General features: G+C 50.8%; 1 protein-coding gene across 4 annotated transcripts in view; it reads left to right on the top strand.

The window, feature by feature from the left end:
- The window catches only part of LOC147446012 (pleckstrin homology (PH) domain-containing protein), a 308711-nt gene that overhangs the window by 213224 nt on the left and 70165 nt on the right, over positions 1-25322 (top strand). For all 4 annotated transcript variants that reach the window (XM_086525329.1, XM_086525328.1, XM_086525327.1 and 1 more), the window contains 5 exons: positions 19636-19814; positions 20046-20564; positions 21101-21278; positions 21467-21603; positions 21693-21819. In XM_086525329.1, coding sequence (XP_086381455.1) covers positions 19636-19814; positions 20046-20564; positions 21101-21278; positions 21467-21603; positions 21693-21819 — 1140 coding nt within the window. The remainder of the gene's footprint in view (positions 1-19635; positions 19815-20045; positions 20565-21100; positions 21279-21466; positions 21604-21692; positions 21820-25322) is intronic.

The following is a 25322-nucleotide window of genomic DNA, read 5'->3' as shown; positions in this document are numbered from 1 at the left end:
AGAGAGAGAGAGAGAGAGAGAGAGAGAGAGAGAGAGAGAGAGAGAGAGAGATTAGATTAAATGAAATGAAATAATATATTTACGTCTTCAAAAGTCCAAAATTACCTATGAGACCAAGCTATTACAACATAGTGAATCTGATTATGCCCGGAATAATAAAGAACTAAAACAAAAATACAACTACATTAATTGTGACTGTATGGATGTGCCAGCTATCACAAAAGGTGCCCAGTACATTGTGTAGTACAATGAGAGAAAAGGGGGGGGGGGGGGGGGGGAAGATAGATATGGTAGAGAAAATATGGCTCGAATCCTCTGTTGTAGTCTTCGTCTATACTATGTAGCTCCTCTCCTCAATCACAGTCTTCTAGATCTCCCTAGCTCTAATGCTCGGTCTATGAGAATGCGAGTAGTGGTATTATGAGTGCGGGCAGAGCTCTGCAATGGTGGCTGCTCCTCTAGGTGTCCAATATCTAGTGTTAAGAAATCTGTGAGAGAGAGGAGGAGAAGAGAGTTTAACGTCGTAGAGAGAGAGAGAGAGAGAGAGAGAGAGAGAGAGAGAGAGAGAGAGAGAGAGAGAGAGAGAGAGAAATGAAATGAAATGTTATATTAACGTCTTCAAAAGGCCAAAGTGACCTATGACCAGAAAGTTACAATGCAGTGTATCTGATACAAAGTCAGATTGACAAAATAAATTAAAAATATAAATACTGCGGAATCCTAAACTACGGTGCTAGGTGTGAAAGGTGAAAGGTGTGAAATGTGTGAACTAAGCAGTATACTGTAGACAATATGGGAGGGAAGTAAAGATCCATCTTCATAGAGATCCATCTTCATCTGCACTCTGGACGACGAAAAAGTATAGCTCGAATCCTTTGTTGTAGCCTCCTTCGAAACTCTGTAGCTTCTCTTCTCCATCGGGGTCGTCTAGATCTCCCTAGCTCCAATGCTCGGTCTATGAGAATGCCAGTAGTGCGGGCAGACCTCTCCATTGTTGGCTGCTCCTCTGTCTGTTCTTCTGAGTGTACATTATCCAATGTAAAGAAATTTGTGATCTGTCTCTGGGGTTGTCTCTCTTCAACCTTCCTCAGTAAAATTATAAAATGAAGTGAAATGGAATGTTATATTAACATCTTCAAAAGGCCAAAATGACCTATGAGACCAATCTGTTACAAAATGGTGAATCTAATACCGTGTCTGGGTACAAAAGAACTAGATACTACTACTAGAATCCATCCTCATCTACACTCTGGATATCGAGAGTATGGGTCAAATCCTTTGCTGTAGTCTCCGTCGATGTTGTGTAGCCCCTCTCCTCAATCGTGGTCGTCTGGATCTCTGTAGCTCCAGTGCTCGGTCGATGAGAGTGCCAGTAGTGGCCGAATGAGTGTGGGCCGAGCTCTGCAATGATGATTGCTCCTCTGGCTATCCCATATTTAGTGAAAAGAAATCTGTAATCTGTCTTTGGGACTGTTTCTCTATCTCTCCTCAGTAAAGTGTCTCTATATTTGTGTAACTCAAGTAGATATAGCCCAGAGAAACTCAGAGACCTCTGCACACAAGCTTTGTGGCACACACCTGCACTCGCTACTGCTGCTCACTCCCCCCTGCTGTGCCATCGCTAACCCCCCCCGTTGCCCCCCCGCTTCCCCGTCATCCCCCGGCTGCCCCAGTTCGTCCCCTGCTGCACCCCATTTCGCGCTGCCCTTCAGCCCGCCCGCTGCCTCCCTTTCGCGCCGCCATCCCCCCCCCCCCCCCCCCCGCCTTCCTTCCTTTTTCCCCGAAGCCTCCTGCAAATTGGCTCTTGCAGCAGTCTTTTTTGGGCAGTGCTCGGCGCACTCATTTGCAGATTCTCCCCGCCGCCCGTTCTTTCGCCTCAGCAGTAGACACAGATGGAGGCTCTAGCTCCGCCACTGAGGGACTCGTCCGAAGCCCCCTCGCCCGACCCCGCTGAGCCCACAATTCAACTTGCTCTTTCGCCGACAGAGCAAGCGAGCCTAGCCGCAGAGGTAGAGTGATTGTAGGTGACTTTTGTCATCTACAAGATTCTCGGCACCCGACCCAGCAGACGAGAGCTGCGTGACCTTCTCCAGGCCCACCTTCTCGCAGAGGTGGACAAGATCTTGGACGTACAGATACCTGGACGAGGTTACTATCAGATCGAGTTTGAGACCTCCGAGATGGCGTCGAAGGTCATCGCCATGAGTCCAATGACCATCCAAGCAGCACGTGCCCACTTTCGACAGTGGAGACATGGTTTCGACCCTACTTCAGATGTTCTAGTAGAGGAGGCAGACATCCCCATCTCTATCTGCTTTCTGGGTTTGGGGAGGGAGTACTTACCACTTTTGTCTAGGATCGGCTCAGCCATTGGGACTGTCCTAGAGACACCTCGCACGGCATCCTCAGTAGCTACCAAGGCGACTGGCATTCCCTTAGTTCGCGTTTTGGTCAGAGACACTCATACGCTCCCAAAGGTTATTCTTCTGCCTCGGGTGAGTGGGGGTTGGTTTAGACAAAGTGTGGAGTATTCGGGCCTCTCGAACCAGTGCTTCATTTGTCGACAGATGGGCCATCTAGCGAAGGCTTGTCCACGGAGGAGGCCTCAACCTACACCACAGCCTCAGCCCCAGCCTGCAAGCGCTGGTCAGCAGACACAGACAGAGACACAGCGCACACATGCAGAGCCACCCTCTGAGCCTGGGGCTCCAACGGAGGAGGGATGGCAGCAAGCCCGTGGTAGACAACGACAGGGGCCACAGTGTCAGCGTGGCACTTAAAAGTGGTCCTCAGGCGCCTACTCAGCTGCAGTGGGTTCCCACGGGGAACCGTTTTGGTCCTCTTGAGCAAGATGAGGTCCCTGCTCCAGCCCCCACCCCAGCTTCACCCTCGACAGCCCCTCCCCCCCCCCCCAGAGTTCCCCCCCTCTTCCTCATCCTCCCCCCGCCCCTCTACGTCTGTCGCTCCCTCCCGCCCCTCTTCTCCACCGCTCCCCCCAACTCCTTCTCCCCTCCCTCCTGCTCCAGTTCCTCAGTCGACCCAAGGGGCAGGGCCTTCTCCGGCGGCTAGGAGATCTCTTGGCAGTGCCTTTGCCACAAGTCGCTTAGCGAGAGAGGGACAGCCTTTCTTGCGGTCCCCTCTGCAGGTACAGACATCTTCCCTTGCAGCTATCCCTTGTGGTCTGACGAGCATTGGCATCCGGCGCCAATGGGACTTCTTTGACTATGGCTTCACTTGTTTTCTCGGCAACCCCTCAGCAGACCATGAGGCAGCCTGTTTCAGGGTCCATGTTTTGTTCCTTGCCGCTAGGGGGATAGAGGCCTTGGACTCAGCAGTTGGCTTCTCCTTCCCCCTTTGCGGCAGGGACCAGACAGAGTGGACTCTCGACTCAATGTTGGGATGGTTGCACACACAGGTCCTAGAGTTCTCTCACCACATGGGAGAACTAGGAGTTACAAACATGCTCCAGACTTTGTGGCCATAAGCCAAGTTTGCGGTGACACCTCCAGACTCAGCAGGATGTAGACACATTGTGGTTTACTTCTTTGCCGATACACAGTGCTTGCCATGCTATGTATACATTCATGAGGCCTGGACAGAGGTGGTTGCTTTACGTACGGCTCGCTCTGCTTGGGCTTGGGCCAGGCACTCGGTGCAGTCACGCCTATCTAGAGGATGCTCGGATGCGGATTACTCCCCATCCAAGCCAGCCTCGAAGATAGCCCGTCTAGCTGCTGCGGCAGCATCTGTTCTCTCTCGCTCCCCATGAGGATCGTCTCATGGAACGTGTAGGGACTAGGTGGGCCCCAATTTCAGCGTCAGCGGGGCCGACTGCGTCAAGAGCTTCAGCGCTGCCTTGTGGGAGGAGAGATTGATCTCCTTATACTTCAGGAGAACCATCTGTGTGAGAGCCGCATTAGACGTTGTGGTCAGCTCTTGCGTGGACGATATGATACTTTTTGGTCAGCTGCTTTTGGACCTGGAGGCATCCAGGGTGGGGTATGTATGACTATTGCGGACTCTTTGCAGCAGGCCATTGTGGGCAGAGGGATTATTGTGCCAGGCAGGGCTCAGTGGATTACTATGCAGGTTCAGGGTGGCCTAGTGGGTTTCCTGAACATCTATGCGTCCAATGTGTCGAGTGCTCGTGCAGATTTTTGGTCACAGATAGTTGAGTCTCTGCTGCAGGCAGAACACTGGTGCATAGGAGGGGACTTCAACATGTTCGAGGACCTTGTGACAGGATTGGTGGTAGCCATGCTACTGTGCATGGAGTTGAGCTGGCAGCTTGGGAGAGGTTTTGTATGACTCTGAGGGTTTCAAATGTTTGGCAGCACTCTGGTTTTGTGAGGCCCCCAGATAGCCTTGCCTTCTCTCGATCGGACCACAGACTCGGAGGATTGAATCTATCCCAGATAGATCGCTTCTACACTAGTGACCACTTCAGTGACTTGGGAGGGACAGTGGGCATCCTGGCAGGGACCTCCTTCTCAGACCATGCACCAGTGATCCTCACAGTGGCAAACAGGCAAGGGAGTGGGAGTACGATGCTTCGCATCCCAGAGAGGGTCTTGTTGGACTCAGCACTCAGAGAGCGGGTAGAGGCTCTCTGGACAGAGGGCTTGGACAGGTAGGATTCTCCTGCTGACAGAGTGGCCTCAGGCCTAGCTCAGATTAGCCGTTTTTTTCTCCAAGAGTCTCTGGCCCGCCGGGCTGCAGCGAGAGAGGAGGAGCAGTGTCTCAGACGGGGCATTGCTTCGTTACAGAGGATGCAGGAGCAACATCCAGACAGTCCTTGGTTGGAGGAGCAGTTACAGCAGGCTCGACAGGAGCTTGCTAGCACAGAGGAGAGGCGACATGAGTTTGCTTTCCACCGACAGGCATCTCAGTGGACCCAGGTGGGTGACAGAGTGACTTGTGCTTTCTTTGAGGCAGTGGAACCTCGGCACTCGCATGCCAAGGTCAATCAGTTGAGGCGGACGGGACAGTTGCTTCTGAGCCCGAGGATATGCGTGCAGTTGCTATTGACTTTTACCGTGATTTACTGTCTGCAGAGTTCCAGTCAGAGCGTCAGGATGCATGCAGGGAGGAGGTTTGGGCACAGATGCCTTGTATTGTGACTGAGGAGATGCATCAGAGGCTTGAGCTGCCACTTCAGCTTAAGGAGGTGCACACGGCTCTTAGGGCCCTCCCCCATGGTAGCTGTCCAGGTAAGGATGGGTTGACTCCCAGTTTTTTTTATGGAGTACTGGGACCTGCTTGGCCCAGATCTCTGTAGTGCTTTTCAGTACATTTTGCACACAGGAGTGATGCCTGATAGCATGAGTGAGGGCCTGATCTACCTCATTCCCAAGGAGGGTGGCTCCTTGGATGAGATTCGACAGTGGCACCCCATCACCATCCTCAACTCAGCCTACAAAATTCTTGCCGAGGCTCTGAGTTTGAGGATTCAGCCACTTCTAGAGAGCCTTATACATGGGACTCAGACAGGTTTTGTCAAGGAACGCAATATCCTTGACAACATCTTTACTTTTTGGGAGGCTTCTACCCTGGCATGGCTCCGTGGTGAGGACCTCGTGATTCTTCTTCTCGATTTTGAGAAGGCATACGACAGAGTTGACTGGGACTTTCTAGACGGCACTCTTCGCAAGATGGGCTTCTCAGATGCTTGGATCAGAGGGGTGTCAGCTTTGTATAGACAAGCTCATAGTCAGGTACTCTTGGCAGGAGGTAGAGGTGATCGCTTCATGCTTACACGCTCGGTCAGACAGGGCTATCCTCTTGCCTCCTTCCTCTTTCTGTTCTATGCGGAGGCGATGAGCAGGTTTTTGGTGTCGTAGCAGGTTGGTCTACGGGGCTTAGCACTCCCTATTCGGGGAGATGAGCTATTGGACGTTGAGTTTGCCGACAACTCAGCCTGACTCAGCCTTGTACTTAGATGGCCAGGAGGCCAACCTTCACAGGTGTGAGCAGGCTCTGGAGACCTTCTGTTGTGCATCGGGCGCACTGATCAACTAGAGAAAGACAGTGGCTTTCTCGGTTGGTAGTGCTCCTGTGCCTGATTGGATGCCAGGAGAGGGTTTTAGGTGGATCCCCCCAAGGACTGCAGTTCAGTACTTGGGCTGTCAGGGTTGTTTGGGCTTGTCTCCCGAGCAGCAAATTGCTCCCCTTCTCCTGTCTATCAGGAGAAAGTTGTTACATTGGAGCTCAGGACGACTTTCTTTGGCTGGCAGAGTAGTAGTTGCCAACCAGGTGGTGTTGGCGACTTTGTGGTACATCACTTCTTGCTGGATCTTCTCAAGTTCTTGTATCAACCAGGTAGAGAGGCTGATCAGGAACTTCCTTTGGTCAAGACATGACACTCAGATAGTTCGAGCCAAAGTGGCTTGGCAGGTCATCACTCTTTCTTGTTCACAGGGAGGGCTTGGGATCATTGATCCAGCACAGCACAGCCCTTCTTGGGAAGTTCATCGTTAGAGGACTTCTTCCAGGTGAGGAGCCCTGGAAGGAGTTCTTGCTACAATGGCTTCGTGCTAGGGTGCCTCAGGCAAGAGGCCCTTGGCAACCTTCGACCAGACGGATCTTTACAGAGATGCGCAGAGTTGGTTTGAGCAGGAGACTAGAGGACCGCTTCACTGTGAGTTTGCTTCGATCTTGGGAGCTCTTGCGGCGTGGCATGGAGCAGAGACAGCCTACGTGCACGGAGGAGTGCCTACGGCAGCCCCTCGTCAGGAAACCCATGGTTAGCACTCAGAGAGGCCACTTGGTTGGTCCTCGGCCTCATGTTTCTTGGGGTCCCATGGCAGCGGGTCTAGCGTGCTCTTTAGGTGACTTTCACAGGTTTGTCAGAGGAGGTGCAAGGTTTCCAGCTACAGGGCATGAGAGGGGTGCAGAGCATGTGCCAGGACATCTCAGAGTCAGTTCCAGCTGAGTGGCTCACACCTCTCGAGCTAGTAGCACCCCGGTGGATGGGAGCCTTCACACGACTGGAGGTTCTCATCTCAGTCGGGGCTTGGTCAGAGACTGTTCCAGCCCTTTTCTTCGAGCTTCAGGGTAGGGGACGGCTTCAACAAGTTGCAGTAGAGGCCCCGCTGGTGGCAGAGTGTTGTTTTCAGAGGATCCGAGTAGTGGGCATCTGTGGGAAGACTTGTGTCCTAGATCCTGACCCAGCAACTCTTGAGACTGGACACTGGAGGTTGTGGGCTTGGGAGGGATCCTGGTGAGTGGCTATGGAGGGATCCCTTCCCTTCTGCAGACCACTTGGGAGTCCCATTCTTTTGGTACACTATTCTACTGGGACGTCATATACTAGCAGCACAGAGAGAGGCCTGCCCCGCTGCAGCACCTCATTGGCAGGAGGAGGGTCTCACAGCTGAGTTCTTGGCAGCATTTTGAAAGAGGTTGTGGGACTCCAGACAGCCGAGACGAGTCACCTTGTTTCAGTGGCTGGTCGCACAGAGAGCTACAGCAGTTGGGAGGTGGCTAGTGCATAGTGGTCTCTCGGCTGCATGTGCAGCTTGTGACCATCTTGTGGAGAGTTAGTGTCACTGTCTTTAGGACTGTCCCTCGGCCCAGCAGGTGTGGCTACGATTTCTTCGGCTGATGCCTGCTCTCTCCATGGCTCGACAGTACACTTGGGGAGCAGCGGCTTGGTCCACCCTCACGGGCCCGACACTTCAGTTTGAGCTATCTTCCACCAGTAGGATGATAGTGATGCAGGAGGGGCGACCTACACTTCAGCTTGCTACAGAGCTCACTCCAGAGGAGTGTTGGGAGCTCATCAATGGCCTGACACTCTGGTTCATCTGGCGGGCCCGTTGCTTCCGCATCTTTGAGGTTCGCCCTGTGCCACCAGCAAAGACTATTCGCGATTTTTGGCTAGAGCTGATTCACACTCTCAAAGGACAGCTCGAGGGATTATAGGGCAGCTCCGACCGCATGCGGGAGCGCAGAGAGGCTTTCCTTCGACTCTGGCGTCCTAGCCCTTTCTACACCATGGTCCAGGGTGTACTCCGATGGCACTACCGACCACCTGTGTGGCCTTTCCCTCCCCCTATTTCTTGATTTAGCCCCATTGTACATATGTTGGTTTTTTCATTGGGAGAGTCTCCCACCATGGTTGTTGTAGCCCTCTCTTGAAGAGGTGATTGTAGCCCTATGGGCAGTTTTAGTAACTAATAGAAGGATCTCTTTCTCGGAAAAAAAAAGTAGATATAGCCCAAGACATCTCTAATCCTCATAACTCATGACCCTAGAGAAAGGACCGAGACCCTCTCTGAATAAGCAATGGAAACGGCCCGGTATCTCATAGTACAATGTGCAATGACATATGTAATGTAGCTCTGTCTCTGGCTCTAACTGGCATAAGCGGCATATCCTACTGTCTGCTAATATCCCTCTAAATCTACCAGTCTCAATCTCCAGCTGATGTAAGGATGTGAGAGAGAGAGAGAGAGAGAGAGAGAGAGGAAATGAAATGAAATGTTATATGAACGTCTTCAAAAGGCCACAATGACTAAAAAGACCAAACTGTTACAAAATTGTGAATTTGATACCGTGTCTGGGTACAAAAGACTAGAACAAAAATACTACTACTAGAATCCACCTCATCTACACTCTGGATGTCGAGAGAGTATGGCTCAAATCCTCTGCTATAGTCTCCGTCGATGCTGTATAGCCCCTCTCCTCAATCGTGGCCGTCTGCATCTCCGTAGCTCCATTGCTCGGTCGATGAGAGTGCCGGTAGTGGTCGAAAGAGTGTGGGCGGAGCTCTACAGTGATGGTTGCTCCTCTGGCTGTCCCATATCTAGTGAAGAGAAATCTGTAATTCATCTCCGGGACTCTCTCTCTCTAGCTTCCATCAACAAGATTTACAAAAAAAAATATGTGTGTTTTTGGCACTAGTGAAACTTATTAATGTCTCAAGGCACTGATGTTGACCCGTTTCCCTATTTCCAATTGCCGCTTGGTCAAAGTGCTGCATTTCGCTCACGATGCTGCGACATCACTTTTGATGTCTATAGGATATACTTTGACTGTAGACTTTGGCTCTCACCCGAAACTTTACTTTAGACTTTAGGACAGAGAGAAACTTTTTAAATAAAAACTTGTAACGGGAATTAACACTTCAAAGCACACACGGCTTGGAAGCTAGAATGCTCCGAGCAGACGCGACAACCTGTAGGCCCCAAAAACTAGCGCCCCTTTCGGTATTTCTTTATTCCTTTAGAGGGTAAAGTTACAAAACTAGAGTCCTGGGGATCTTCACCTGTATCCAACTAGATCACACCTGTTCTGGCAAAATTTCGGTAGCATAAAGACCCCAAACTCGCCTTGAACAAATCCCCCTGCTAGAACTCGCTTCCAAAGACATAAACCCTCTGTTTTCAGCCCAAAAACAGCAATTACAGCTCGCTGTATTTTCTGGTTTTTACCCTGTTTTTAGTCCTAAACAATCTCGAAACTATCCTCTAATAGTGGGTCACTTTTGCCAATGCTTCTGGCATCCATATGGCTATAAAACAGTCCAAAAACAGCGCATAACCAGTGCTGAAAATGCACCTGTAAGATGAGGTTATCACCCTCACCAGTGCCTGCTTTTGGAGTAGCAGTTAGCTACTCTTGTTCCTGCTCAAAGAGGCTCTTGCCTCGGCACAGAAGCATAAAACCACACAACTATACATAGGTCAAATGAAGAGCCCTCTTGTGGGGCATCACATAACTTCACGGAGGGGAGAGAGAGAGTAGTGTAGATTGTGTAGGACATCAATTCTTGCACTACACTATACATGAGAGGGAAAGCTTGCAAACAATAGCTTTGGTACCTGCAACAATTCACCATACGGCTGAAAAATGCAGCCCCCACGTTTATTTCAACGCTTCTGTTTCTCTCTCCCCTCAAGGTGGAAAATGCCCAAAAATGTGCCACGTGGTACTCCGCATGGTTTTTCCGTTTTGTACTTTCCGGTCTAAAAATATCTCAACCGGTTGCCCGTTGACTTAGCGGCAGAGTAATAAAATGTTCCTCTTGTTATTTTGGAGCTAATGATGCGAACAGATTTCATGGCCCAAAATAGCAGTTTCCTAAATTTTAGGAGATGCTTCCATTGGACTCTCATTGGTCATCTGACCATCTTTAACCACTAGGACCATGTTCAAAAATGCAATGTAGCCCAGTTCTCGGGTGATTCTCTTGGTGACCCCACCTTGGTATTGTGCCTTTATTGAGTTAATTTCCTAGTATCCACCAACTTGTTAAGTGCGGTGAGGGGACCTAAATGACCTTGAACTGAGCTAGACATCCTTTTAGTACTCTGATTCCATGTCGACCAACTTCCCGTCTGTGGGTGAAACTACTGTTTCACATTGGCCACCTCTTTGGCTTCTTCTTCTGCAAAAATTTGATATGGTTTGCTAACCACGTCGTACATTCTAAGTTTGATATGCTCCCACACTCCTTTCATGTACTCCATTACCTCAGTCTTCATTTTATCCACATTAGCTAAAGCCAAATACTAGCCCTTTAGATCTAGCTCTTCTTCTTCCATTTACCTGATCTTTTCTTCCACTCTTTTGCATGTTGTAACTTTGTTCAATAAAACCATGTTATTGCTTTCAAGTGTAGCATTCAAAGTTGTCATTTTAGCTAACTGCCCCTACAACACACCTAGCCACTCATCTTTTTTTTTTTTTTTGAGAAAAAGATCCTTCTATTAGTTAATGAAAACTGCCCATAGGGCTACATCCACCTCTGCAAGAGAGGGCTACAACAAGCATGGTGGGGAGACTCTCCCAATGAAAAAACAGCATATGTACAATGGGGCTAAATCAAGAGATGGGAGGAGGGAAAAGCCACACAGGTGGACAGTAGTGCCATCTGAGCACCCCCTGGACCATGGAGTAGAACGGCCCAGGGCGCCAGAGTCGAAGGACAGCCTCGCGGCGCTCCCGCATGCGGTCGGAGCTGCTCTGTAGTCCCTCAAGCTGTCCTCTGAGAGTATGGATCAGCTCTAGCCAAAAGTCACGAACAATCTCTGCTGGTGGTACAAGGCGAGCCTCAAAGATGCGGAAACAACGGGCCCGCCAGATGAACCAGAGAGCTAGGCCGCTGATGAGCTCCCAACACTCCGCTCTCTCACTGCTCCACTCCTGTGGAGTAAGGTCTGTAGCAGGCTGGAGTGTAGGTCGACCCCCCGGTATCACTATCATCCTGCTGGTGGAAGATAGCTCAAACTAAAGTGCCGGGCCCGTGAGGGTGGACCAAGCCGCTGCCCCCCAAGTGTACTGTCGAGCCGTGGAGAGGGCAGGCATCAGCCGAAGAACTCGTAGCCACACCTGTTGGGCCGAGGGACAGTCCCAAAGACAGTGACGCTGACTCTCCACCAACTGGTCACAGGCTGTACATGCGGCCGAGAGACCACTATGTACAAGCCAGCTCCCTACTGTTGTGGCTCTGTGTGCAACCAACCACTGGAACAAGGTGACGCGCCTCGGCTGTCTGGAGTCCCACAGCCTCTGCCAAAAAGCTGCCAAGAACTCAACTGTGAGACCCTCCTCCTGCCAACGACGTGCTACAGCGGGGCGGGCCTCACTCTGTGCTGCAAGTATATGACGTCCAAGCCGAACAGTGTACTGAAAGAAAGGGACTCCTGGGCGGTCTGCAGAAGAGAATGGGTCCCTCCATAGCCACTCACCAGGATCCCACTGTACTCGTGCCAGTGGACAGCACTCCCAAGCCCATAGCCTCCAGTGTCCTGTCTCAAGAGCTGCTGGGTCAGGGTCTATGACGCAAGTCCTCCCACAGATGCCCACAACTCGGATCCTCTGGAAACAACACTCTGCTACTTGCGGGGCCTCTACTACAACTCTCTGTAGTCGTCCCCCACCCTGAAGCTCGAAGAACAGGGCTGGGACAGTCTCTGAGCAAGCCCTGACTGAAATGAGAACCTCCAGTCGTGTGAAGGCTCCCATCCACCGGGGTGCTACTGGCTCGAGAGGCGTGAGCCAGTCAGCTGGAACTGACTCTGAGATGTCCTGACACATGCTCTGAACCCCTCTCATGCCCTGTAGCTGGACAACCTGCACCTCCTCTGACAAACCTGTGAACTCTAGCCAGTCACCTAGAGAGCGCACTGGACCTGCTGCCATGGGACCCCAAGAAACATGAGGCCTACTCCCAACCAAGCGGCCTCGCTGAGTGCTAACCATGGGGTTCCAGACGAGGGGCTGCCGTAGGCGCTCCTCCGTGCACGTCGGTTGTCTCTGCTCTAGGCCACGCCGTAATAGCTCCCAAGAACGAAGCAGACTCATAGCGAATCGGTTCTCCAGTCTCCTGCTCAAACCAACTCGACGCAACTCTATAAAGATCCATCTGGTCGAAGGTTGCCAAGGGCTTCCTGACTGAGGGACCCTGGCACGAAGCCTCTGCAACAAGAACTCCTTCCAGGGCTCCTCGCCTGGAAGAAGTCCTCTGATGACGAACTTCCCAAGAAGGGCTCTGCTCTGCTGTGCTGGATCAATGATCCCAAGCCCTCCCTGAGAACAAGGAAGTGTGATGACCGACCAAGCCACCTTGGCTCGGGCAATCTGAGTGTCGCGACCTGACCAAAGGAAGTTCCTGATCAGCCTCTGTACCTGGCTGATGCAAGAACTCGAGAAGATCCAGCAAGAAGTGATGTACCACATAGTCGCCAACAACACTTGGTTGGCAACTACTACTCTACCAGCCAGCGAAAGTCGGGCTGAGCTCCAATGTAACAGCTTTCTCCTGATGGACAGGAGAAGAGGAGCAATGTGCTGCTCGGGGGACAAATCCAAACCAACCTGACAACCCAAGTACCGAACTGGAGTCCCTGGAGGAATCCACCTGAAACCCTCTCCTGGCATCCAATCTGGCACAGGAGCACTACCAACCGAGAAAGCCATTGTCTTTCTCCAGTTGATCAGTGCGCCCGATGCACAGCAGAAGGTCTCCAAAGCCTGTCCACATCTGTGTAAATAGGCCTCCTGGCCCTCTAAGTACAAGGCTGAGTCGTCGGCAAACTCAGCGTCCAGAAGCTCATCTCCCCGTAGAGGGAGTGCTAAGCCCCTCAAACCAACCTGCTGTGACACCAAAAATCTGCTCATCGCCTCCGCATAGAACAGAAAGAGAAAGGGGGCAAGAGGACAACCCTGTCTGACCGATCGTGTGAGCATGAAGCGCTCACCTCTACCTCCTGCCAAAAGCACCTGACTGTGAGCCTGTCTGTACAAAGCTGACACCCCTCTGATCCAAGCCTCTGAGAAGCCCATCCTGCGTAGCGTGCCCTCTAGAAAGTCCCAGTCGACTCTGTCGTATGCCTTCTCAAAATCGAGAAGAAGAATCACAAGGTCCTCCCCACGGAGCCGTGCAAGGGCAGAAGCCTCCCAAAAAGTGAAGATGTTGTCAAGGATACTGCGTTCCTTGACAAAACCTGTCTGAGTCCCATGTATAAGGCTCTCCAAAAGTGGCTGAATCCTCAAACTCAGAGCCTTGGCAAGAATTTTGTAGGCTGAGTTGAGAATGGTGATGGGGCGCCACTGTCGAATCTCATCCAAGGAGCCACCCTCCTTTGGAATGAGGTAAATCAGGCCCTCACTCATGCTATCCGGCATCACTCCTGTGTGCAGAATGTACTGAAAGGCACTACAAAGATCTGGGCCAAGCAGGTCCCAGTACTCCAAGAAGAAGCTGGGAGTCAGCCCATCCTCACCTGGACAGCTACCACGAGGGAGGGCCCTAAGAGCCGTGTGCAGCTCCTCAAGCTGAAGAGGTAACTCAAGCCTCTGCCGCATCTCCTTAGTCACAAGACAGGGCATCTGTGCCCAAACCTGCTCCCTGCATGCATCCTGTCTCTCTGACTCGGGCTCAGCCGACAGTAGCTCACGGTAAAAGTCAGTAGCGACTGCACGCATATCCTCAGGCTCACAAACAACTGACCCATCGGGTCTCCTCAACTGATTGACCTTGGCATGCGAGTGCCGAGGTCCCACTGTCTCAAAAAAACCACCTGTCACCCTGTCACCCACCTGAGTCCACTGAGATGCCTGTCGATGAAAGGCAAACTCATGGCGCCTCTCCTCTGTGCAAGCAAGCTCCTGTCGAGCCTACTGTAACTGCTCCTCCAACCATGGACTGTCTGGATGCTGCTCCTGCATCCTCTGTAGTGAAGCAATGCCTCGTCTGAGACGCTGCTCCTCCTCTCTCGCTACAGCCCGTCGAGCCAGAGACTCCTGGAGAAAGAAGTGGCTAAGCTGAGCTAGGCCTGAGGCCACTCTGTCTGCAGGTGGAGCCTGGCTGTCCATGCCCTCTGTCCATAGAGCCTCGACCCTCTCTCTGAGTGCTGAGTCCAACAAGACCCGCTCTGGGATGCGAAGCATCGTGCTCCCACTCCTCTGCCTATCTGCCACTGTGAGAATCACTGGTGCATGGTCCGAGAAGGATGTCCCTGCCAGGATGCCCACTGATCCCCCCAAGTCACTGAAGTGGTCACTAGTGTAGAAGCGATCTATGCGCGATAGATTCACTCCTCCCACTCTGCGGTCACAAAGCCAGAATGCTGCCATGTATCCGAGACCCTCAGCGTCATACAAAACCTCTCCCAAGCTGCTAACTCGACTCCATGCACAGTAGCATGGCTGCCTCCGATCCTGTCAGAAGGGTCCTCCAACATGTTGAAGTCCCCTCCTACACACCACTGGTCAACCTGTGGCAAAGACTCAACAATCTGTGACCAAAACTCTGCACGAGCACTCGCCACATTGGGCGCATAGATGTTCAGGAAACCCACAAGGCTACCCTGAACCTGCATAGTAATCCACTGAGCCCTGCCTGGTACAATAATCCCTCTGCCCACAATGGCCTGCTGTAGTGAGTCCGCAATAGTCATACATACCCCACCTTGGATGCCTCCAGGTCCAAAAGCAGCTGACCAAAAGGTATCATAGCGTCCACGCAAAATCTGACCACATCGCCGAATGCGGCTCTCAGACAAATGGTGCTCCTGAAGCATAAGGAGATCAATCTCTCCTCCCACAAGGCAACGCTGAAGCTCCTGACGCAATCGGCCCCGCTGTCGCTGAAACTGGGGCCCACCTAGTCCCTGCACGTTCCACGAGACGATCCTCATGGGGAGCGAGAGAGAACAGATGCTGCCGCAACAGCAAGACGAGCTATCTTCGAAGCTGGCTTGGATGGGGAGTAATCCGCATCCGAGCGTCCTCTAGATAGGCGAGACTGCAGTGAGTGCCTGGTCCAAGCCCAAGCAGAGCGAGCCGTGCGTAAAGCAACCTCCTCTGTCCAGGAGTCCTCATGAATGAATACATAGCAAGGCAAACACTGCGTATCAGCAAAAAAGTACACCACAATGTGTCTACATCCTGCTGAGTCTGGGGGTGTCACCGCAAACTTGGCCAGTGGCCACAACGTCTGCAGCAAATCTGTAACGCCAAGTTCTCCCATGTGGTGAGAGAACTCGAGAACGTGTGTATGCAACCATCCCACCACTGAGTCGAGGGACCACTCTGTCTCAGTCCTGCCAGAGAGGGGGAAGGAGAAACCAACTGCTGAGTCCAAGGCCTCTGTCCCCCTAGCGGCGAGGAACAAAGCGTGGACTCTGAAGCAGGCTGCCTCGTGGTCTGCTGCGGAGCCGCCAAGAAAACGAGTAAACCCGTAATCGAAGAAATCCCAGCGGCGTCGGAGGTCAATGCTCGTCAAACCACGCGGGATAGCTGCAAGAGAAGATGTCTGAATCTGCAGAGGGGGCCGCATGAAGGGCTGACCCTCTCTCGCTAGGCGACTCGTGGCAAAGGCGCTGCCAAGAGATCTCCTAGCCGCCGGCGAGGGTCCAATCTCCTGAGCCGACTGAGGTACTGAAGCAGGAGGAGGGGGAGAAGGGGCTTGGGGGGGGGGGGGGCGGGGGAGAGGAGAAGCGGGGTGGGGCGGCAGAGACATGTGGGGGGTGAGCGGTAGCAGAGGGCGGGGGAGGGCATGAGGAGGAGGAGGGGAGATCGGAAGGCGGAGCGGCTGGCGAGGGTGAAGCGGAGGTGGAGGCTGGCGAAGGAGGCTCCTCCTGCTCAAGAGGCCCAAAGCGGTTCCCCGTGGGAACCCACTGCTACTGAGTAGGCACCTAGGGGCCACTCTGAGTGCCAGGCTGTCGCTGTGGCCCCTGGCGTCGACGGCCACGGGCCTGCTGCCACCCCTCCTCCGCTGGAGCCCCAGGCTCGGAGGGTGGCGCTGAATCTGTGCTTTGTGTCGCTGGCTATGGCTGCGGCCCAGCCTTGGCAGGTTGGGGCTGAGGCTGGGGTGCGGGTCGTGGTCTCCTCCGTGGACAGGCCTTCGCTAGGTGGCCCATTTGTCTGCAAATGAAGCACTGGTTCGGGAGAGCCGAGTACTCCACACTCTGTCGAAACCAACCCCCACTCACCCGAGGCAGAAGGATGACCTTCGGGAGCGTGTGGGTATCTCTGACCAAAACTCGAACTGAAGGGATGCCAGCCGCCTTGGCAGCTACTGATGCTGTCGTACGAGGTGTCTCCAGGACTGTCCCGATGGCGGAGCCAATCCTGGAGAGAAGTGGAAGGTACTCCCTCCGTAAACCCGGAAAGCAGACTGAGATGGGGATGTCTGCCTCCTCTACTAGCACATCCGAAGTCGGGTCAAAACCATGTCGCCACTGTCGAAAGTGGGCGCGTGATGCTCGGATGGCCAGTGGACTCATAGCAATGACCTTGGAGGCCATCTCGGAAGTCTCGAACTCAATCTGGTAGTACCCCCGTCCGAGAATCTGGACATCCAAGATCTTGCCCACCTCTGCGAGAAGGCGGGCCTGGAGAAGGTCTCGCAACTCTCCTCTGCTAGGTCGAGTGCCGAGAACCTTGCAGATGACCGAAGTCGCCTGCAAGTGCTCTACCTCTGCGGCAAGGCTCGCTTGCTCTGTCGGCGAAAGAGCAAGTCGAATGGTGGGCTCAGCGGGGTCGGGCGAGGGGGCTTCAGGCGAGTCCCTCTGTGGCGAAGCTGGAGCCTCCATCTGTGTCTACTGCTGTGGCGTAAGAAGAGGACGACGGGAGGATGCTACAGAAGGGCGCGCAAACACTGCTCCAAGGAGTTGGAACAGATGCCGAGAGTGCCGAAACTGCAGGGAGCAACCGAGGCGGGGGGCCCAAACTGATGGGTGAACGGGCCGAGACGGGGGGGGGGGGGGGATAAAGCGGGTTTGGGCTAAGGGATGAGGGCGTGAGGCGGAAGCATGGGATGAGGCTGAGGGCGGGTGGCGGCAGCAGGGGGCTGAGGGCGGGCAGAAAGGCTGGAACAGGGCAGCGCGAGGGGGGGGGGCAGCGGGGGCAGAGGGCAGGCGGGAGGGACAGCAGGGGCTGAGGGCAGCACGAGGAGGATAGCGGGCAGCACGTGAGGGAGGGAGGGAGGGGGGGGGGGGGGGGGGGGGGGGGGGGGGGGGGAGAGTACAGCAGCAGCGAGCTCGTCAGTGCGGGTTAGCTTCCACGACATGTAATAGACTTGGACACTCCAAGTCCCACCGTGTCCGAGAGTTATGCAGCCACTCATCTTTCCACTGAGCAATTTGAATTGAACTCTTTTCTCTGTAGACTGCTAATTGCTTATAAGAGGCTAACTCTTGTTGCATGAGCTCTTGGCTATGAGTCAACTCCTTGACCTGCTTCTGTAAAATTTTCACTTCCACTTGTAAATTCCATCATCAAGATTTACAACAAAAAAGTGTGTGTGTGTGTGTGTTTGTGTGTTTGTGTTGTCTTTGTAAATCTTTGCCATTAATTTACAAGTGTGAAACCTCAAGGCGAGGAAAACCCGTAGAAAGGATCATATACGAAAGAAAGAACACATAAGTGTTTAGCTATGAAAGAGAGTTAAAAGCATTCATAGGAAAGCTGATGTATCTCAAGGGTGATATCACCAACTTTCAAGGCAAAATGTAAAGATTGCCTAAGGGAAAGCTTGAAAAACGGATAAGGATCTGCATCAGAGCGGTGGAACATGCAACCATTACGTTGGCGATTCAAGGTCCAATAGGCCCAAAATGTCACCCACATGAAGAAGACGCCAAATCGTTGCAAGTAGGTGAGAGGAGGCCAAAAGCTGAGAACCGCTTGTGGAAGACCATAGAGGGAAAATGCAGCCGCATACATGTTTATATGCGGCAAAGAAAAACTCTAGTAATGCAGCAATCCCATAGTAGGTGACTAATAGTCTCTTCCGATGTCGAATAGCAAACACAACGAGAAGAGCGGACATGTCATGCACTGAGAAATGTGTCCACTGGGAGAACTCCAAGCAAGCATCGCCAGAGAAACAATCGCTCCTTCAAGGCAAGTGGCTCTTCCAAATGGCACTGAGAGGTTTCCTCCACAAGGTATCAGACTTGTGCATGGGACCATAGGGCATTACAATGGTAAGCAAACCAAGGCTGCGGTAGAAGAGGAGGATAACCTGACGAGTAGAAATGGCCTCAAAAGGCGTGTCCCGGAAATTCCAATCAAACATGTGGCTACCATTAGCCAAAGGCAGAATGGGTACAAAGTCAGCCAGCATGTGCTGAAGCTCTCTCCAGAGCTGACGGTAATGCATGCCTATTCCAAAATGGTGTGCGGAAAGGGTAAACTGAAAAGTGTAGCTGCCTCATCAACCACATCGCCAACTACGCGAAGGCCACGACAAGAAAGAGAATATACCCGCCGAAGCGATCGGTCATCCAAAGCAATGGAGAATGTCTGAGTGCAATGAAGACTCTCCCCAAACAAGCGAATTCCCATCGTGCTGCTATCGACCATGCCATGATAAATGCATTGTAACAGCTTTCCAGGTAGAGATCAAATTGGAAGTGAACGGACATCCAGGAATGTGCCCTTCCATCTTACCAAACACTACCTCCCAGAGAGATGATTGCCAATGACCAAAAGAGGAAGTAACAGCATGCTGACACAAGTAGGCAAGCATAAAAGTTCAAGGTTGAGTTTGTTGCCCAAGGGTAGGCAACAACATGGCTTTCCTAGCAAGAGCATGCCTGCTCATGTCCAAGATATTGAGGCCACCAAAGTGCTTAGGAGTGCAAAGTTTCCCAATCGACATCAAACACAGGCCTTTTTTGTGAGCATGGGCTCACCAAAGCGCTTAGGTGTGCAACGTTTCCCAACCGACATCAAAATCAGGTCTTTTGGCCCACAAGGGGGGGCTGGTCATGTTCTACGGACATTCGCATATTTTTGTCATGTATGAGTTCCTTTCTAAATGACTTTTATCTATCTCTTATCTCAGAGTTGTGTTGTATTGTGCTGGGCCTATGTGTTGATTTGCTCGTACAGAAATTGCTATTTTCAGCTCAACAAATTGTTTAGATTTTGTATAGAGTCCATTGTTTTGAAGATGAGGAAATGTGTTAAAGTCTGTCCCAGGGATAACTTATTATTCATGTGTAGACTTTGAAGAAGTTTGGTTTGGGACTGATTGAATTATTTGCGGGGTGTTCCTAAGATACTCGTAGTGTTTTCTGGTCTTCTGTATATTATTCAAGATTTTACTTTTTGTGACCTTTAACAGTGCTTGTCTTTTGGACTTATTTATCCCAATCGGTGCTGCTCATGGTTTAGGTAAGGCTTGGTGATACACATTGGTGTGTTCCTTTCTCAATCAAGCAGGAAGGAACTTTTTACATCTCATTGCGGGAAAATTCCTCTCGTCGTCATGTTCGGATGGAAGTAAGAGGTTATGAAGAAGGATCCAGATACTTGGTTGTCTTTCGTCGTGGACTCAGTTATGGACCATACAGGTAGGCCCAGGAACTAAGGTGTTTGCTGCCTGTATTTTCATCGGTCTGAAGCTTTATTAACCATGTGCCAGGGTATCTGTTCTCTATTCGATGAGAGATACATTTTTGTTGTATAGATTGTTTTGGTCTCATAGGCCACATTGGCCCCTTCGAGACGTTCATATAATCTTTCTTTCTTTCTGTTTTGAAAACGTGCTTCGACTGATGTCTAATCTGGTTGTGAGTTTCTAGGTTTGAAAATCGAATGCGGGATATGGAGTTGCAGTACCGTCAGAAAGGCTCTAGTGATGAAAATTGGCAGTTATTGCAGCCTTGTTCAGCCAGTTTGTATGTGTGGGAGAACCTTGAAGGGGAAGAACTTTTAGAAGTACTAGTAGCACAAGACGGTGTTTCAGACTGTGAAACCTATGATATAAATAAACCTGGAAAATACTATCACCAGCAAATGAGCTGCTTAAAGAACTATTTTTGTGAGATTTTAGAAGTGGGCAGTGTCAAAGTAGTAAAGTTTTGTGAATTCAGTGAGAATTCTCACGAGAAAGAGCCTTCCACATCAGGGACAGCTGAACCATCCCAACCCTTGACTGTGGATGTGAATCCATCTTCTTCTTCTTCTCGAATGGAAGTGCAGCTAGAACTTGGGCAGTTAGGCATCTCACTCATTGACTTAAAGCTTCGCGAGTTACTGTATTTATATATGGAGAAGGTCTCCTTTGTATATGCAACTGGATATGCAGGAAATTTGCGCAGGTAAAGTGGGTTTTCTTTTGCCTCCACATGTCTAATTAGTATTTGAATGTTTTCTTTGCCCCCTTCAAAGGAGAAGTGCAGTAAGTGTTGTATCATGTAGTAGTTTTGTCTCTTGTTGTCCACCAGGAAGTGCTTGCCAGCAGGAATTGAGCAGTGTATGCTTTTCAATATGCAATTATCTGGGTTCAACCTAACAAAATTCAACAAAAAATGTCCAAGAGAGTTTAAATTATTCAGGAAATTATAGCAGCCTTCTGAGCATTAAAAGTGATTGGGAAATTGGCTTTATTATGAGAGTATGGGCACCCCCCAGCCTGCTTTTATGTAACTCTAGTTGGCCAGTCCTCTTTTTTGTACCAACTTCTAAAAAAGTGAGGGCCAAGTGCTCAAAGATATGTATATGAAATTTATCAATGTCCTGTTTAGTGACAAGAGACAAAGGATTTATTTCAGACTTGTGTGAGGGAATAGTGTCTTTGTTTTGTCTTTCACAGATCAAAGCATTTCCTTATCCTGGGTTTGGCATTGTTGGCCAGGTTAAAGTTCTTTGTGGGTTATTTTCAACTGGACAACCAACTACCATTTTCGGTCCTCCCAGTGGTTCTTGTTCCAGAGGAAAAGAACAAAAATACTGATCCGATTCTGAAGATTTCTGTTACTATATGTGACCAAGCGTCAGACGCTGTTCAGGCGTATCCCTACATTGGAGTTAAAGTAAGTTATTGAACCTTAAGTATAATTGTAATCTACAGCTTTTCCACCAGCATGTCACCCTGCATTTGAGACTTTATTACTATCTGAGGTCAAGACTATTTTCTTAGAGATCTGTCATCATGCCTCAAAAGCTTCAAAAATCAATCTTTTGGGTCTGGAAGGTTATGGGTTTTATTATTTCACATCAGGTGACAAAAAGTGCATGGAGAGTCAATATACATGAACCTATCATATGGGCAGTGCTGGGTTTTTACAATGAGCTTCATCTGGACAAAGTTTCTGGAGATTCTGATGTGGGTCAGGTTGACCCAGAGATGAGATTCGAGTAAGAATCATCTCTTTAGTACAACTACATCCCCTAGACTTATGTTTGACTGCAGCGGAAATGTTAATAATAAATTGATGCTTGTGCAGCCTGATTGACGTATCGGAAATAAGGTTAAAGCTGACAGTGGAGACAGCACCAAGGCAGCGCCCTAGAGGGATACTTGGTATCTGGAGCCCTTTTTTGACAGCTCTTGGCAACACATCAAAGATGCCTGTAAGTTATATTTTGTGCTCACTCTGTAGTTCATTGAGAAACAACATGACATGTAGAACTCTAAGCCGCCAACTTAAGTTGGACATGAATAAGCTTTCTTACATGAACAAGCTTTCTTCGGAAATGGATCCAGATTTCACAATATGTATGTATGTGTATGTGTGTGTGGTGTACAAGAAATTAATCTTCTGTTAAATTGAACATCTCAAGGGCTGTAGCGCAGATAGTGTGCCGTGCTCTCTACAGTGGGTGCTCCTCAGTGCAATGTGCGTGACATCTGACTCAAAACACCAGAAACAATAGTAACAACAAATCAACAGAGAGACACAGCAGCAGACCAGAACATATGGACTCGACTATCTCGAAGGAACGAGTACAAACTCTGGCGTGGCAGCACACTCAGCTCCAACCCAGAACTCACAGGTACAATGCGGGTGCCGAGGCTCAAAAGTGTAGGGATGGTGCAGACGTGCTGTGTGTATAGACTCACTGCTCTAGACGACGATGCTGGACCATATATGAAGAAGATGATAATCATGACCCAACAGCTACTACTCGCATGTACAACCGTAAAGAGCCACCAACGGCTATAAATGTCAGCCATCTAAGTCTATCCCCAAATTGAGTGGTGGTGGTGACCTGGCCATGATGTCCACTAGACCAACGTCCGTAACCCTACGACGTGTCATTGCCCAGCCCAGAGAGTCCGTCGAGTGTGAACCAGACCAGACCAACTGCACTAGTTGTGTGTCCTGTGAAAGTGACACTGTAGCCTTGTTGCCTGCCACAAGACCGCTCACCGTCTCGTTGATAGGAATACTGAAAAACTGTGAAAGAAAACCACTAGGTACTGCATATGGACAATGGTGAGCTCTTGAATCTGTCATCCAAGAGATCAGAGTTGTGGCCACTACTGCACCACCCAAAGTACCAGACTCTGGAGGTGGAGCCATCAAATCGATGGGAAAACTCTGGACTCTATGAGTGCTCTCCACAAACCGCTCTCAGCAAAAGGAGTAGCCACCTGTTGCTCGACGGATGGCAGTACCTGGCTTGAAGTGTACTGAGGCCGCCGATTGGCACACCCATGTCGATGTGCGCCTGCGAAGCCGTCACAAGGAGCCGTCTGTGAGGATGACGTATGGTAAGGAGCCAAAGGTGCCAGGCTGCTGAAATCCCTGAGGGTAGTAGTCAAACTGCTGATGTGATGAGCATCTCTCCCAAACTGTCGATAACTATACTCTCCATATCGCATGGGCGTCTGTACTGATCTAGCAGGACGAACCCACCCATATCCCATGGTAGCCTGAGGCTGCTGCTAAACCCTATGTCCCCTTGGACTAGCATGTCCCGAAATCCTTGCATTTGAGCTTTGAGGTCATCAATTATCTGGGACTTTACATGCAAAGCTTGACGCAGGGCGAAATGGTAGCATCTCTATCAGCAATCGCACTCTATGCAATTCGCAAGCAGCCTTCCATGGCCGCATATGTGGCCGAGTGCTTTTGGTGGGTAGCTACTAATTTCTCGTCACCAAGTTCAATCATTGCAATAGCATTTCTTGACTCTTGCAGGTTCTCTTCAGCGATTCTGAACAACGAGGCAGAGTCTCTTCCACTGGAAGGAGCAGTAGCACCTGGAGGTGTAGAGTGCCCATAAGGCACTGCAGTCGAGGTCGGGGTGAAGTAGGAGTAGGGTGCCCAAAAGGCACTGCAGTGGATGTCGAGGTGACAGTGGTAGCAGGTTCAGTGGGTGAACTTGAGATGGGGAGAGAATGACGAGGGTACCACAAGTGCTGAGAATGGTGTGGTAACAGTGGCAGTAGTATAGACGAGAGCTGTGCCTTGGAGAGAGAGACCGCCTCCGTAACAGAAGTGGACGTACCAAGAACAGCAGAGCTCCCGACGGCCTCCGGCATTGTAGAGACGGGGACGGAGGTAGAAGAAGGACATTGTGGAGGATGTGTCACCAGAATCTAGCTCTCTGAAAATGGCAGAGGGCGTAATGTCTCTGCCGTATCCCGTATCTTTGACCACTTTGACTCTTTTCTTTTGTTTCTTCTTCTGATCATCTGTGCCAGTAGACCTTTTTTTGGCTTGCAGTGACAATGCTGCATCCTCATCCACTTAAAGAGGGTTGATGCGGATGTTTATCACCCAAGCCAACAGTGGCGCGGCAAAACATTGGAAGCTAGATTGAGGTGACTGCACTTGTGCTCTAAACCTTTTCGCCCCGGTCCGCAATGATAAAGAGGATCTGATGAAACCCACAAGGTATGTTCTTGATTAAACGGTAAAGACCATCACATTGTGGGAATGTGGTAGGTACTTCGCATTTCCCCTTTGGTCCTTGAGCATCTCTCAGTAAAAAATAATATCCAAATACTGCTAAGAGAGCTTTGTGATGTTGCAGATTCGGATGATCGGGTTCGAACAATGCCTTGCATACCTGTATGGTATCAGCTTTGGAGAGCTTTGAATAAGAACTAGTACTCTACTGCAAGGAGGGAAAGTTGGTCATCCCCATTGCATGTCCTAGACGCGCCGCTGTCAAAGTGTGTTCTCTGACTTTGGGACAATTTTTCAGCATTTCATGAATCATGTCAACAGGTATGTCATCAGGAAGGACAGCTTCAGTTAGCGATTTTACACCCAAGTTGTCCAATTGGTCCTGTGAGAGAACATCTATAAGAGAGGGCTTGGGCTGCTGCATGTGAAAATTGAGTGAAAATTTGGTTTTGTGTTTTGTTTTTGCAAGCCTTGGAACTTCATGATTGATCATGTGACTCATTACTTTCCTTTTCCCTTTTGGATCGTTCTCCTGTGCATTTGAGCTACCACTGTCTGAGCCGCTACCGTTGTCTAGCCTGAGCTGGAATCTGCATCTGATGCAGAGGCCTTGTAACTTCCGTGAGATGGAGCACTGGACGTCATATCTGTGACCCCATGGCTGCTAGGATCTGATTCTTCTTTAGTTTCATAATTAGCCTGCCTGTGTGGTTGAGGCCTTTTCCTCAGCAACAGTTTTTTGCCTCCTGCCATAGCCTCTGATTGTGTGCCGAGAGCCGAGTTTATCGTGCAAAGCACTGTGAGTAGAGCCGAGGATGTAGATTGATTCTCAGGCGACAATAGAGAACGAGAAAGACAGACGGCTGAGAAAGTCAAACATCCAACCCAGTGCCCTTCAGACTTATAAATATCTGATTGCTACAACTGTACAGCCAGAGCATACACGCCTGCAGTGACGACACGCTTGGATAGGGCGAGAGGGTAGAGATGGTGGGTAGGGGCCGAGGAGGGGCGAGGAGTGGATAGGCGATGGTTGGGTACAGGGGACGAGTGGCGAGGGGTTACATAGGGGCGGGGGCTGGTGAGGGGGGGCAAGGGGTGATAGTAGGGGCAGGGGGGACAAGGGGTGGGCAGGGGGATGGCGGAAATGGGGTTTTCAAAAGAGGTGATGGACGGGAAGGGGGCAAGGGGGCACAGTGCGTGAGAGAGAGAGAA

This window comes from Adiantum capillus-veneris, chromosome 12, assembly GCF_014529385.1.
Source record: "Adiantum capillus-veneris isolate H3 chromosome 12, ASM1452938v2, whole genome shotgun sequence".
Classification (NCBI taxonomy): Eukaryota; Viridiplantae; Streptophyta; class Polypodiopsida; order Polypodiales; family Pteridaceae; genus Adiantum; species Adiantum capillus-veneris.
The sequence above is the reverse complement of the archived record's forward strand: the minus strand, read 5'-3'. Positions and strand labels throughout refer to the sequence as shown.